General features: G+C 37.1%; 1 protein-coding gene across 4 annotated transcripts in view; it reads left to right on the top strand.

Annotated features, from left to right (window-relative positions):
* Positions 1-16158, top strand: part of BTBD11 (BTB domain containing 11) — a 206191-nt gene that overhangs the window by 158916 nt on the left and 31117 nt on the right. For all 4 annotated transcript variants that reach the window (XM_029283505.1, XM_015812837.1, XM_015812838.1 and 1 more), the window contains 4 exons: positions 1228-1380; positions 7382-7547; positions 9515-9604; positions 15407-15508. In XM_029283505.1, the coding sequence (XP_029139338.1) occupies positions 1228-1380; positions 7382-7547; positions 9515-9604; positions 15407-15508 (511 nt within the window). The remainder of the gene's footprint in view (positions 1-1227; positions 1381-7381; positions 7548-9514; positions 9605-15406; positions 15509-16158) is intronic.

Here is a 16158-nt window from a genome sequence, read left to right as displayed (position 1 = left end):
AGCTGTGACATTATTAAAATCATTAAAAATTATCCCTATTTAAAATTCACCCTAGGTCAGTCCCGCTTGCTGAAAAAGCCATGTCTTGAGGGCGCGGCGGAAGGTTAGGAGATCCGGGATTATCCGGATCTCGGGGGGTAGCTCGTTCCAGAGGGTGGGGGCACCCACAGAGAAGGCCCTCCCCCTGGGGGTCGCCAGCTGACATTGCTTGGCCGACGGCACCCTGAGGAGGCCCGCTCTGTGGGAGCGTACCGGTCTGTGGGAGGGAATCTGTGGCAGAAGGCGGTCTCGGAGGTATCCAGGTCCTATGCCATGGAGCGCTTTAAAGGTGGTAACTAAAGGTTGGAATTAAAATTAGACTGCTGAATTTCGACAAAGGAAACTGGTGGCTATCATTCTGAAATTTATTTTATTCCAAAGTACTTGCTATGGATTGCAACTTTAAAAGCAAAATATTAGTTATTCATGAAAGAACTATAACTTCTCAAGGTCATTGCATTTTTAGTATCAGGCAGACATGTTGTGTTCAGGACACTGAACAATAAGATTTATATTAACATCACACACCTTTCAAAGTAAATAGTTCATCATTCTTTCTATCAGATTGGTTGAGAGGAAGGAGGGGGCTATCCTATTACTCTGCTTCTTTGTTTATATCTGAAAAAGAAGCTTTGATAAATACTACCTCTCTGACTTTAAAGAAAATGAGTAGCTGTTTTGACTGTGAGTGGGATTTAAGTTTTTCTTAGTATGGAGTAAAAGTGTGCAAATCCCAAAGGAAATACATATGGATTGGAAAATAAAACAGAGACTCATGTGCAAACATTTGGGAAATGTTATTACAGGGAAAGGAAACTAATTTCCGGAGAAGAAAAAACATACTTTTTAATAATTTAATTAAATATTATTTTATAATAACCAGAGTCATTGAGAGTTGGGTGGCGTACAAGTTGAATAAATTATTGGTATTATTCCACTATATAATAATTATTATAATAATCCCAGGTCCTTGGGAAAGATTTGATAGGTGGATAAAAATCCAGTCTAAACATCTGGCTGACCATGCAACTGACCATAGTAATAATAATTATAATGTAACAATACATTATCATTGCTATTATTGCACTGTTTGCTTCACTGTGTTGTTAAGAGCTTTCAGCATGTCTGAGAATCATGGACAGATCGTGATTTGCCCAAGGAAACCAGCTTCTTTGTTTTGCTTTGCAGGCCGTTTATAGTGCTGCCCCCTCTGATGGAATGGATAAGAGTCGCTCTGGCTCACGCAGGGCACCGTCGCAGCTTCTCTGTGGATAGTGATGATGTACGACAAGCAGCCCGGCTGTTGTTTCCAGGAGTTGACTGTGAACCTCGGCAGTTAAAGTAAGTCTGTGCAAAGCAGTGACATTATATGATAAAGAAATTGGTATGCTGTAACAACATAGAACAAGAGGTCAATTGCATATGCAGATCTGAATCGCTTTACATTTTTTAGCTATTTCATAAAATGCATTTCTTTCCATCCAGCAACTGAATCTATGAGGCTGATATGCTTGCATGTTTACCTGGATCAAGCCTTAAGCCCTTTCTTTTGAATTCTTGTTTGTTTTTCTCCTTTGTTATCAGATGCTATTCTTCCGAGGGACTGAAATGTTCATCTGATTTAGCTCAATCTTGCTGTGCCTGTTTGCAAAATTTGGAGCTGCTGCTTCAAAGGCTGTAAAATTGCCTTCTTCCTCTTCCTTGCTGTAGCTGGGCCCTTTTCCACTTAGCTCCTGCTATAAGATTTTGCTTTTCATGGTGCTGTCTCTTTCTGAAAAGATGCAGTGTTGCTATTAGTTTGGCTTATTTTTAATATAATAAATAAAAGGCACCATTTCATCTAGTAATTTCATAATGCCACTATACATTTTATGTGTTGGCTTTTATAAAGAAGGCTGTTGCCATGGTTCTCACATATGTGTAAGTTTAAAAAAAAACATAAAAGTTGATGTATTTTGCATTCTGAGAGATTTCACCCACCCCACCCTTACACAAGATGACTTGGTGTTTGGCATTAAGAACCTGTCAAGGCAGGAATTATCATGTGGTTATCATGTGGTTGCTGAATATCTTCAGAGCAAAATAGAAATGTCAATTTGGAGGTCTTCTTTGAAGACCAGTGATTTCAACCCCCAAACAAACATGAATATTTTTGTCAAGATCGTCACAGTCAATTACAAGATCTCCTGTCGCTGTATGAGAAAAGGATTGTCTACTGTGAATATGTTAGCAGATTTTGACATTTTTTGTATCAATGCAAAAAAAAAAAAAAAAGAACTTCTAATGATGTTACTAAGCATAAGAGTTAATATATGCCAAAAGTGGGTGTTTGGATTATGGGTGTTATTGTGTTGTTCATCATATCTTATAAGTGATGAACTCTGAAGCTAAGTAAATAGCCAACCTCAGATTTTATTTATATTTCAATTAAAAAGTTGAAACTCTTTATTGTTTATTGGGCAGTCACAGTTACTGTACGTAGAATAAACAGAAATTTGCCAGATTTTTGCTTATTCCTAATATATGCAATTACTTATGAGAGCTTGGTGTCATGTTCATATTCTAGAAATCCCTTATTCATATTTAGGTCTTTTACTAGAATGAGATGAACTTCTCTCCCACTAATCAGATGATGTTGTAGCTAGAGACTGGCCATTGCAATAAATTCCAAGTTTCTTTGTTCTTTCTGACAAATGAAAGGAAATTGTTTCAAGGGAGATTTGCCACTCCTCAATCAGGAATGTAACATTGCCTTGCTTTAAAGAGACAGTCTGTGTTTCTTGCTCTTCCCTCCCAGCTGTTATCCTATTTAGGCATGCTGGTTTGATAAAGAAGTCCAAATGTTGTAATACTTGCCTGCCAGCAGTTTTAAAATAATACACAATTGCCACCATGCTTGGTCATATCCTCTCTTTTTCATCTTTTTTTCTCTTAGCTGGGTGAACAAAAGTTTGTATTTAGACACAAACGGTTGGATCAAAACAGTTGTCACTGGTGGCTAATTACTGATTGCCTGGCAGTTGTCTATGCTTGGGTATTGACCAAGACCAAGTCTTGAGTGGTTTAATAGTCTGTAGAGGAGTTACCATGATGCTATCATAAGCCCCAGATAGCACAGTGATTTAGTAGGATCTGAAGGTGATAGATCAGTGTTTAGATTCTAAGAATGGCATGTAGTTGGATGACTCAAGAATGGAAAGAGAGTAGACTATAATTGTTATATATTTATGAAAAACCACATATGTGCACAATTCTTTTATGCCTTCCACAACTTACTTCCTGAGAGTATAGTTTGGATAGATATAAATGATGAGCAAGCTGAAAGTGACTTAGGGAAAGCATTAGTAACCTTACTTTATTTAAATAAACAAGGAAGAGCAATAAAGTAAAATAATATAGAGCCAAAAAATACAGTAAAACAATATAGTTTTCTCCAAATTAGTTTCAATATCCCCTTCATACGCTTTTCTCCTTGAGTGTCCTTGTCCGCATCTCGAATTTTGACTAATTCTCTAATTTCAGCCATGAGAGCTGCAATAATTAGGGACAAAAATATCACCCCAGCGTGTGGCTGTAAACAAACTCCTTGACAACCCAGCAGTCTTCTGATGCTGATGATTCCAGAGAATGAATAGGATTTGAAAACTTACTTGATAGGAAATTTGTCTAGATATTCTTATGTTTCATTGCCCAACCTGAAATGCAGTTTTAAGACTTCCTGAATTGAATCAGTATAGCAGAAGAGTGGTGAACTGAGGCCCCTTCCACAGACCCCATTTCCCAAATATAATTTGCTTCCCCAAACAGTTTTGCCCTACCAGAGGAAACAAGATACTAATATATTTCCTTCACTTTTATGCAGTGGTCTGTATCAGCTGTATTAGCTTATTAGAAATTATGTTCAATGCATCTGGAAGTGTCATACTGCACTTTTGAGATGCAAATGTAACCTCACCACAACTGTAGCAGAAGATTTCTGCATTGTTTATAACAGTTTTGAGGCATCTTGGCTTCTGAAGGAAAATATCACACAACTGTTCTTGGAAATGTTAGGCAATGACACTTTCACAAGCTACCAGACGTAACTATATGATGAGTAGATCTGACCAAGACAAATGTACCTTGCAATAAAAGAACAATAAATTACTGTTGGGTAATAATCTTCAGTCTTAAAGTGAAGATAAATTTATACACTTCCATGTGGTGCCATTTTTATTGTTCTACCATACTTTGTCGAAAAGTTACGAGGCATCATGATCATTAGACGCCTCCCTCCCTTATAGGGAAATATACTCGCCTGTATATAAATCTTTATTGTGAAATATCTTGAAAACTTTAGCCAACCAGCACCTTTACCACCTGTTTTTTTAATTCATCTAATCAAAATATGTAAGAATTAACACATTTTATCTCGGAGGTCGATAATTTCCTAAAATTTGTAAATCAGTGTTTCCTGCATTTGACACAATAAGGTGTTTTTAAATTAACTCTTTTCAGTATCAGAGGTTGATAATATAAGCATCAATTATTTTGTGTATGATAGGAATTCATAGGATAGGAGTTCTGGAGGCAGTGTATATTTTCATAACAGTGTTTTGGAGTTCTTCATTATCACAGTTCATTCTGCTCTGGCAAAGCCAATTTTGAAATTTGGTTATTCTTTGCATTACATAGGTGTGATTCTGTGGCCTTTGCAAGTGATTCTTTTTCCTGTTAGTTGAAGTATTGTTTCACCTTGTCTTCCAACATCTGGATTCAAATCCACTGTATTATCTCTTCGCCTCAGTAGAAGATTAATATCTTATTGCTGGAGTGCCCAATGTGCATGGATTGTTCAGAAATTATATTTCTTCTCCCTAGTTCCAGAGATCCCCAACCTTTTGGGCACCAGGGACTGGTTCTGTGGAGAGAGGTTTTTCCATGGACCAGAGGGTGCGTGGTTTTGTGTGCTGCCTGCATCCCACAGATGGAGCTTTGCTTGTTTGTACGGACCGGTTGCTGTCATTCCATGGCCTGGTACTGGTCCATGGACGGGGGTTGGGGACCCCTGTACTATACTATACTATACACACAATTATGGTTTTAATTATTGAAAAAATAACCTATATGCTCTTATTTCACCTTTGGAAGTCACAGAGACTTTTTAAAGGCAGAGAGCAACCAAGAAACCATTTACAGACTTCAGCACTTCTATTTACATTTTTGCAATCCACCTTCCCTAACATAGCTAACCTTCATATATAGATATGATCTGTGTTTCAAGGATGGCTGAAATTTACAGTGACAATAATTGCAATTCTGTTTCAAAGAGCTTTGTGAGGATTCACAAGATAAAATTGTTCATAGTATGGAAATGTCCAATGACTGTGAAATGTCAAGGCAGTACAGAACTATTTATATTTAGCACGATATAATCACAAAATGTAGGCTCTAGGAATTCAGATTAAGGTAGAAAGAACTGCTAAATCCCGATATTATAAATTGTCTAATTTTGAAAGTGATCAGGGATAAGATGCTAAAGTAGCTATTTAGAAAAGGAGACAAAGATCACTTTAAAGACAATGATTTAATTAGACCAATTAAGTGCTTATGCAAATATTTGCACAGTTACAGTTTTACATGAACAGTCAAAATGATTTTACAACATCTAAAAAAAGGGAAAGAAAAAATGGCCCTAAATTACAGTCCTTGATAAACTGTAGGAAGCCTGCAGAACTGCAAGAGGGCCCCATTAAGTGCAAAAGTAATATTAAGATGCCTCAAGGGCTTTCCAAAGTCATGCTGTAAAGTAGAGGGAACAATAAAATGATTGCTGGATCCCATCCCAAAGGTGCTTTTTCAAAATGTTTCGCTTCTCATCCAAGAAGCTTCAGAGCTGAAGAAGCTTCTTGGATGAGAAGCGAAACGTCTTCAAAGGAAAACAAGAAAGTCCAGTTGCCTCGTGAAAAAGCACTTTGGGATAACTATGACCTGGATGACTGAGAATCTCTATAGACATTTGCTGGATCCCATGTTTGGTATAATAAAACCTAGCTAGTTGCACCCGTGCCATAGGTTCACGACCCCTGACATACACTGTCATTGAAACAAACAACCTGAATAATGTACTGTCAAGGAGGATTTACATAGAGAATATCTCACCCCAAAACCACAACTATTCCTACCAGATTCTTCCAGACGGGTTTTATTATACCAAACATGGGATCCACTAGTTTCATCCTGTTTCCTTCCTTCCATAAGAGATAGAAAACAAAACTGACAGCAACCAGGCTGACTTTATGTTAAAAGACTTGATGTAATTTCTTATATTTACTAGGAAAGAATTGTTAATAGAGGCCAGATCTAGAACAGTCATTAGAAATTAAAGGCAATAGCAGATGTACATCTCTAGAGTGTCACAGGTTGAAGATGCTACGGTACTTGGCTGGATGCAAGACGGAGTTTTTCCTCTCCTGATGACTGTCTGTCCTTTAAGTGCTTCCATCCTACAGTCTACATTTTTCTCATCAGACAAAAAAGGGGGGTGAGACTCCTTCCAGCTCCGGGAACCAGTATTTTATGTCCGAAAGCCTCGCCTTTAGCCCAAATCTATTTGACCGTAGTCTCTGTCTATTAGCTCTTATGTGTCTGAGTTCCTGCTTTTTTCCTGACAATTACTGGGCTCCTTTAAAATTTAAAATAACAATCAAATGTCATAACTGCAATTCTAGATTAAGGGAAAGAAACTCAGGGCAAAAATGTGCCACACCCGTCTGGAAGAATCTGGTAGGAATAGTTGTGGTTTTGGGGTGAGATTTTCTCTATGTAAATCCTCCTTGACAGTACATTATTCAGGTTGTTTGTTGCAATGACAGTGTATGTAAGTGGTGGTGAACCTATGGCACGGGTGCAACAGGCGGCGCTCAGAGCCCTTTCTGTGGGCACACACGCTGTCGCCCCAGTCCTAGGCCTTCATCTGGGTTTTATAAAACCTTTTTGCTTTAGGCCTCCGCCGCTGTGTGCAAAAAAGAAAAAGGTTCAATCAATCAGTCAATTTCAACTTCTTGCGGGAAAAAAAAATCTTGCAAAGTTGGAATTGATTGATTGAACTTTTTAATCCCACCCAATCTGCTGTTACCACCACAGCCACGCCCACCCAATGGATCACACCCACCCAATTGGCCATACCCACCCGGCACACGACGATGCATAAATGGGTTTTGGGTTGCAGTTTGGGCACTCAGTCTCTAAAAGGTTCGCCATCACTGGTGTATGTCATTCAAAGGCAAAATGTGGCAGTGGAAAAATGAATGGCCAAAATCTCTTTTGAAAGAATTTTCTAACTCTTTTCTTCGATTCGCAGAATTGATGACTGCTTCTGTGCTTCTCGGAAACTGGACGCAGTAGCCACAGAAGCAAAGTTCAAGCAAGATCTAGGGTTCCGGATGTTGACCTGTGGCCGAACAGACCTGGTCAAGCAGGCCATATCTTTACTGGGGCCAGATGGAATTAACAGCATGAGTGAACAGGTATAAAGAATTATAACCCATGTAGAAAAAAAGAGACTTACCTTTAAAAAAAAAATTTGAAATTAAATATCAATTTTCTGAACAGCTCAAAACGAAGTGCTTAGGGGAGAATGAGTTCCCTTTACTCGGATGGGTTGCTTAAGTGGGGAGTTTATTACAGACATATTCATGATCAGACATTGGTAACATAGATGGAATGCCTACTTAAAATAGTTCTTGGGAACAACTGTACATCCCTCCTTTGTAACCACTGAAACTCCAGGAATCTCACAGCCCAATAATAAGGGCAAGTTTCCCTGTTCTGTTTTCATCAATAAAGAAATAATAAGATTGTATACGTACATCATTCATATTTGCTTTTAAAATCTCTAAAGAAACAAAACAAAAACTGTAAGAATCCTGAAACATTTAGGAAAACTTAGCCCTACCATAAAAGAGAAGCCTCTTTGCAGAATGGAAGCAAATTACTTTTTCTTGCTCCATCCATTTGTTCTCTTTTTGGTGCATGCACCTCTCTTTAATTCAAACAAACAAACAAAAATCGAGTTCTTTTTCTTTCTTCATTCATATTTTTGGGTAATGATTAACTCTCCCTTTCTGACTACATTTGTGCCTAATGTTGTCAAAGAAATATTAATCACAAAGGATATCTTGATCAGCTGCACAGAGTATTTCAGATTAATATAATTTTTCAGCTAGAGACTCTGTAGTGAAGAGCCAGTTAATCTAGTTTTCCTCCAAACAGGGCAGAATTTCCCTAGAGCTAGGAACTCTCAACAGAGCTGCCTGGCATTTCATTTCAAATTAAATCAGTATATATTAAAGGCATGCATACCAAAGCTTCTACTCCTCCAATTGCAGTTAGTAGTTTTGGCAATTAATATAAAGCTCCAGTCTAACCTGTTAAAATAACCACATAAAAATGATGAAGGACTACGCTACAAAATAAATGCCTGACACTAGAGTGGAGTCCAGACTCCATAAAGGTCTTGAGATTAAAACCTTCATCTTGGCAAAGAAGTTAATCAAAATTTAATAAACAGCTTTTTAAAAAGAATGCTTTACTGGTAGTCCTTGATTTACAGCTACTGATTTAGTGACCGTTTAAAGTTACAATGTTAGTGAAAAGGTAACTCAGGCATAACTATCGCAGCATTTCCATGTTCACAGGAGCAAAATTCAGGCACTCAACAACTGCCATGTGTTTACAGTGTTTGCTATGGTCGCCATTTGTGACTTCACAGCTGGCTTCTGACAAGTAAAGTCAATGGGGGAACCAGGATTCACTTAACGACCACATGATTCTTTTAATAACCATGCCAAAAAAAGTTTGTAAAAGCAGTTGTGACTTGCCTAACTACCCACCTTGCTGGCTGTATGTTGAGGACTACCTGAACTCATCCACATTTTGAACATCGCACATCTGTTTTTCTAAATAAAATTTGAAAAAAAAAGTTTGTTGAAATAAATGGGCAAACCCAGACACACAGATCAACTTCATATTTCATAAGGTTATCATTTGACAAGAGACTCATGGACACGCATGGGTATTTCTTGTGGGATTTTTTTTCTGCCTATCATGCTAGTGATTAGATTAGCTATATAGTTATCTCCTTTCAGTTTTTCCTCACATATCAAATAATATCAAATAAACCTTGTCTGAATCAAATAATACCAAATAAAACTTGCCTGAATCAAATAATACCAAATAAAACTTGTCTGAATCAAATAATACCAAATAAAACTTGTCTGAATTAAATAATATCAAACAAAATTTATCTGAAATCATATCCAATAAAACTTGTCTAAATCAAACAATATATTTGTGGACTGATAGCTGTTTGCACATGGTCTAGTGTCATGCTTCTTGTATTTGAGCCCTGGTCTGGTCATTAGGGCCTCACCTTGCGATCCTGAATAAAAGATAGGTTATAAATCAATGATTATGAATACTGCTATCCACACAGGGTATGACTCCATTGATGTATGCTTGTGTGCGGGGTGATGAGGCCATGGTCCAGATGTTACTGGATGCTGGAGCAGATCTAAATGCTGAGGTGAGACTATTTTTATGATTGCATCTGTTCTGGGAAGACAGGTTAAAAATGCAGGAAGCCAAAGATAAGAACACTCATATTTTAAAATGCTGTGTGTCTTTTTAGAACAGCTAAAATGTAAAATCCAGGTTTAATCTTTTTCTGAACCATCGTCAGGAACATTTTTATCCTCTGATGCATGTAACACTCCCTCTCTTTAATAATGGTTCTTTCATACAGGGATGAAAAATAGAATCCTTGAAAGCCAAAAGTTATTGAGCAAAGCAGCAATGCTTATCCAGCAATGACATCAAGACCTAGTATCTACTGATAGTAAACCCAGGACTCTTATGGCAGGGGTTCTCCACCTGTGGTCTATGGACCCCTGGGAGGGCCTGTCATCATAGGGGGTCCGCAAAGGCATTAAGAAATGTTATGATTTAAATCTTGAGTGAAATCTTGGGGGTTCTTGGCCATAGTCTGTGGCCACAAAAGGAATTTAAACGTGGTCCATAGTGAAGAAAAGGCTGACAACCACTGCTCTATGGTATCTTTCAAATGCATCACTTCATATTATCAGCAGTATTATTTAATGATCAAAACATTTTAGTTCCTAATTTGTTAAACACGGCCAGACAAATCTTATTGCATTCTTTGACCAGATGACAAAATTAGTGGACTGGAGGAATGCTGTGGATATAATTTACTTGGATTTCAGTAAGGCATTTGATAAAGTAGACCACAACCTACTACTTGATAAGTTAGAAAAATGTGGGTTAGACAGCATCACCACCAGATGGATTTGTAGCTGGCTGACCAGCCGTACTCAGCGTGTGGTCCTCAATGGAACTGCATCTACATGGAGGGAAATATTATTATTATTATTAATTATTATTATTATTACTACTACTACTACTACTACTATTATTATTATTTCATCCAATTTAATTTAATTTTTTAAATTTACTGCACTATCATCTACCAAGATCTTTTGATGGTTTATAGTAAGCCAAAACCAAACAAGCCATCTTACATCTTAGCATGATATACAAATCAATCCAACCTTAAGACTATCCTTCTCTTTCATTGGGCGCTTCATTGAAATTTTAAGTCCAGATGCAGCTTGATCAGTTCACTAAGAAGTAAGCCAATGAAAATCTTACTGGTGGAACTGTGGAAACAAGCTACAGAATTTGTCTGCATCAGTATTTTTATGGACTGGTATGTACATGGTCTGTACATGGTCTGGTATGCATGCTTCTTTCATATGATTGTATTTAAACCCTGGTTTGGTCACTAGGACTTCACTTTAAGCTCCTGAACAAAAGTGACTTAAATATCAGTGAATCAGTCAACGAAACTATGACATTATATGCATACAGAGAGTGAACAGCTAACCAGGCAGTCAATAAAGAATAAGGAAGAATAAACAATAAAGAAGCATCTCATAAAAAGCACATTCATCCCCACTTTGTTACCAGTGCCAAACATGGACACTTACAAGAAAACATAAATGAAAGTTAGTCAGCACAAAGTGAGATGTTTGAGGAAAACTGCTACAGTGACCAGAGGAAGAAAAATAGGCATAGAACCAATCTTAAACTACAAATAGAAAAAGAGCCAATAAAGTGGTTTGCTCACCTTGAAAGGATGTCACAGGATTCTGTACCATACAAGGCATACACAAAAAGAGAAGGTCAAAGAACACCAGGCAAACCAAAAAGAAGATGGAGAGACAACATCAAAAACACACTATCACGACATCAATTAACAACGGTTGAGGCCACCAGAAGAGCAAGAACCAGTACTTTTTATTTCCTTAACACCCGAAGTGGTAAAAGAGGACGTGAAGAAGAAGGGGAGGAGGAGGAGGAGGAGGGTGGATCTATGGAAAAGCAGCAGAATATTCAGCCTCTTTTCAACATCCAGCTGAAATGAGTTGCTCTTTCTTTTGCAGTCATTATTTCTGTCTCTCTTCTGCTGCGTCCTGTAGAACAATGACTTTTTTTTTTTTACAATCTATTAATTTTTGTGTCCTTGTTTACAAAGCTCTTTGGCAATATAAAAAAGAGCCATCTGAGGGTGAATGATACATAATTTCAGTTCAATGTTTATGGAGATTCTCAGTCATCCAGGTCATGGTTGTCCCAAAAGTGATTTTTCATGAGGCAATTGGACTTTCTTTTTTCTCTTTAAAGACGTATTGCTTCTCATCCAAGAAGCTTCATCAGCTCTGATTGGATGTTGGGGAATGGAAGAATTTATACTTCTTACAGACAGCTGGTCATTTACATTCTTTTAGAGAGTCGTTGATGCTACCTGGAGGCTTATCTGTGTTGTCAGGGTCACCTGAGTAGTGCAAATGAGTGTGGAGCCTTCTTGGAACTGTTGAAGGGACCGTGTTGTAGACTGAAGATAGATGATGTCGTATCCCTCCCTCTCTGATGAGAGAAGGCTATTCAATTTTGACATAGATGGCCTCCTTGACCCCTCTTTCAAACCAGCGGTCTTCTTTGTCCAAAAATGTGAACTTTGCTGTCTTCAAAAGAATGGCATTTGTTTTTTAAATGCAGATGGACTGCTGAATCTTGCCCTGATGGGTTTGTTCTCCTATGTTGTGCCAATCACTTCATAAATGTATGACAGGCTCTTCAAGTTTAAAAGAGCCAGAATCATTGGGCTGGGATAAAAAAGATGATGCAGCATTTTTTTGTTTACTTTTTAGCTTGCCCAAGGCTACCCACAATACAATGAATGAATAGTAGCTTGTTTCAGAGAAAAATTATGCTTTCTATTGCTGACAGTGCAGTGAAAACAGCAAGACTTAATAATGAGAGATTTATTAATCTTTGATAGCTTCTCAAACTTTATCTAATAGGCTGTGACCATTGTAGACAAATGACAATCTCCATATTAAAGTAATATATTTTGAAGGGTAATTGAAGATAATTACATAGGGTGCAAACATAATTTTCATCATACAAGAGAATACCGAAAGAAAATGAGAATAGAGGAAAGAGTGATTGAAGTTGATTTATTCATGCTTTGGGGTAAATCATGCTTTGCTACTTGCAGAAATTTTGAAGGAGAAATGGGGTAGATTAAGATAAGGTAAATGTGGTTACAAAATGCTAAAATAGGACCCAGTGCTGGACTTTTCTGTTGCTCTGCTAAATATCTTTTAGCAATTGAAAATTGATGCAATCTGGTTTGCCACTTGTTCAAATATTTAAAATTGGTTTTTCATGATGTTTGCACAACAGAGGCTCTGGTGGAATGCTTCATTGGAAAATGCAGTCAAATTGGGATAGGAAGAAGAGTGCCTTTTAAAAATAGAAAATATTTCCTCTGGTGTGAGAAATTGCTATAACAATATGAAAAACCATCACCTTTGAAACGTTAGTATTGCATTGCAATACTGAAGCAGCATGTTGGTATCAAAGAACCTTTGTCATTAGCTGCGATGGGATAGCTGTAATGAGACAACATTCATTTTTAACCTTCAAGCCAACAAAAGCTTATTACCAAACCATGTTATAGAAGGGATTGAAGAGCCATTTGTATTTCTTTAGGGCTAGTTATAAAAGAAGGGACAGAAATCCTATAGCTGGGTGATACTAAGTATTAGTTATAAAGTCTTATTCATTTGTACCAAAAAAGAGGCAGTAGATTCTGACAGAGAGAAAAAGAGCCAGTTTGGTCTAATAGTTAAGGCACCAAGCTAGAAACCAGGAACTGTGAGTTCTAGTCCTATCTTAGCCAGCTGGATACCTTTGGGTCAGTCATTCTCCCTCGGGTCGTTGTGGAACATATTGTGGGACTTTGGAAAGTGATTGAATAGATGTATACTTTTAACTTTTGTTCACATGGTATAAAGTTACAAGCTGGCAAAATCAGAATTTGAAAAAGTAAATCTGGGGTGCAGCCAAAAATATTTTTTGTTAAAGAAGATAATACTACCTAGGTTTTTTTATATTGGATTAGCTCTTTATTGATATGCAGGAAAGTTTAATTAATATTATCTCATGTAGTCGAGGTTTCATGCTATGTTTAAAACCTGAGCTGTGCATTAGGATAATAGTTTTTTATGTTTTGTTCATTTGGTTATGGATTAGGATTTTTTTTTTAAAAAAATGATATGCAGCAATTTATATCTTTTTTATGAGTTTATGAGATGCCGGGATTTGTCTATTCAGAATTTCAAATACCTCTGCATTATGATGATACTTGTTGTCTTGAAATAAGCTGAAGTGCAGATAATAGAAATTATGCTATTAATGCTATTATCAAAATATTTTCACATTGAGCTGGTGAGAATTTCATTTGAGAACTAATTTCCAATATATAGACACTAAATATGACGGTGTCTTTTTAAATTCCTGGTCTAACCTTAAAAAACTCTCAAGTAGCCTAGCATGAGGCCGTTCCTGTGTGAAGCTGACATTTGTAGGCATCCTTTTTTACATGTTCCAACAAATAATCAATTACAGCTAGTACAGTGTTGTCCTTGACAAGTTTACAACTGATGATTGACTAGATAGTAAAAGCTATCAGAGTGTTTTCCTGCCAGCAATGGAATAATGAAGATTACAAAGAAAAAATTGAGATGGTTAGTTCAAGATTCTAAACTTAATTGAAATCTGCTGAAGTCCATCTTCTGTTGTTTAGGATGGCCAGAACAAGAAAAATGTACACATTGTATAGATCATGGAACTCCCTCCCCCCCAAGCCAACAATATCTTTTTAGGGAATTATTTCAGGCGTCATAGTAAACCATCTTTAATGTTAATATAATTCACAATCCTGACTTTAGGTTAAAGTTAGCTTACTATATAGTTAAAATTAACCATAGTTTAAGGTTCAGACTAGAGAATGGAATATGGCAAAGAGCTGGGAAGAATGGGAAAAGAGCTATAGAGCAGAAGTCCCCAACCTTTTGGGCACCAGGGACCGGTTCCATGGAGAAAAGTTTTTCCATAGATCGGAGAGTGTGTGGTTTTGTGTGCTGCCTGCATCCTATGGATGGAGATTTGCTTGTTTGTGCAGACCGGTTGCTGGCATGCTGCGGCCCTGTACTGGTCCATGGACCGGGGATTGGACACCCCCGCCATAGAGCTTTCAGCACTGTATCTGCTGCCATAGCAGAGTAAAATAGGCAGCAGAGAATGGAGTATTTCCCTGTCTCTCCTCTGCTTAAGCTGGTGATGGTGGCATGAACCATATCTAGTTTAGACAGCCCACTGAACCACACTTCTTCTAAATTTAAAGTGGGACTCTACTGTTTATTTCTGTCTATTTAATAGGAGGAAAAGGGTGTGTTTGAGACCAGGGTTCTCAAAAACCTTTTCTTATAATGTTGTGTCTAAGTCAGAGCATTAACTGATTTCTGAGGAACTCATCACCTTCAGGTCCACTAGGTTTGGTAGAAAGGTTGCCCAACATTGTAGGAGTGTGATTGTGATACTTTGGGAATGAGATGGAGAGTAGCATCTCCCTTTATCTTTCTGTTTGTTGGAATATAGTTTGAAGCTACTGCTGTACTCATGTGATTATCAGATGAATACTAATTGATTGTAGGAATCATATCTAGGTGGGTTAAAAGGATCTAAGGGAAATGGTTAAGGAAGTCTATTTTCTTGCCCAGGAAAATTTTGATTAGATGAAAAATAAAAAAGTTTTTTTTTAGAATTTCTTTTGCATGCTTTTTTTCTTTTCTCTGTATCTTAATGTGTCAAGCATTCTGGCAAGTTTGTTTTGATTACACATACAATGGCTTTTGCTGAAGAGTCATATGTAAAAGAAACCTGCTTTATCTGTTTATAGGTTATCAATACTCCTCATAAATATCCATCCGTCCATCCTGAGACCCGTCATTGGACCGCCCTGACATTTGCTGTATTGCATGGACATATTCCTGTAGTCCAGGTATTATTGTATTTCCCTTTTGCTCCATCTCATAGTTTATTTCTCATGGTTAGTTTTTAATTGGCAATCATTCCATACTTGGCAGACATTTTCATATTGGTTTCTTTTGCTACTTCTTTCTTTGCTCTGTAGATATATAATAACTCTATTATATACAACTACAAGTATAAGGCTGCAATCTTAAGTATATCTATTAGGAAGTAATCCTCATCTGATAGCTAGAATTAACTCTGAGAAATCTGCATGCAATTAAGGGCTAAATCACTGCGAAGTGTAAATAGGGCAATTAAAAATGAAATTATACCAATAATATCCTATTGGCACTTTTTGATAATTTTTGACCACGTGTTTTATGTACCTATTTATTTATTGTTTAACAATATATTATCATGTCACATTATTATGTATTATAAAAGAAAGCTACCTTTCTTTTCCTCCTTTTGTTCAACCTTGTTTTAAAAAAGAAGAATAGACATAAGGAATAGAAAGGATAATACTGTAGGAGTTTAGGGACCACATAGAGTTGTTTTGGGTTTCTAAAAACCCTCATTCAATGAGTTTCATTGACTAAAACTTTATAATTTCTTTATGCTATATAGAACAGAATAATGGATTCATGGCTATCAGTTCTAACTCCAAGTTCATAAGAT

This window comes from Protobothrops mucrosquamatus, unplaced genomic scaffold, assembly GCF_001527695.2.
Source record: "Protobothrops mucrosquamatus isolate PMUCROS unplaced genomic scaffold, P.Mucros_1.0 scaffold113, whole genome shotgun sequence".
NCBI classification, from domain to species: domain Eukaryota; kingdom Metazoa; phylum Chordata; class Lepidosauria; order Squamata; family Viperidae; genus Protobothrops; species Protobothrops mucrosquamatus.
This window is presented reverse-complemented; position numbering and strand designations above follow the sequence as displayed.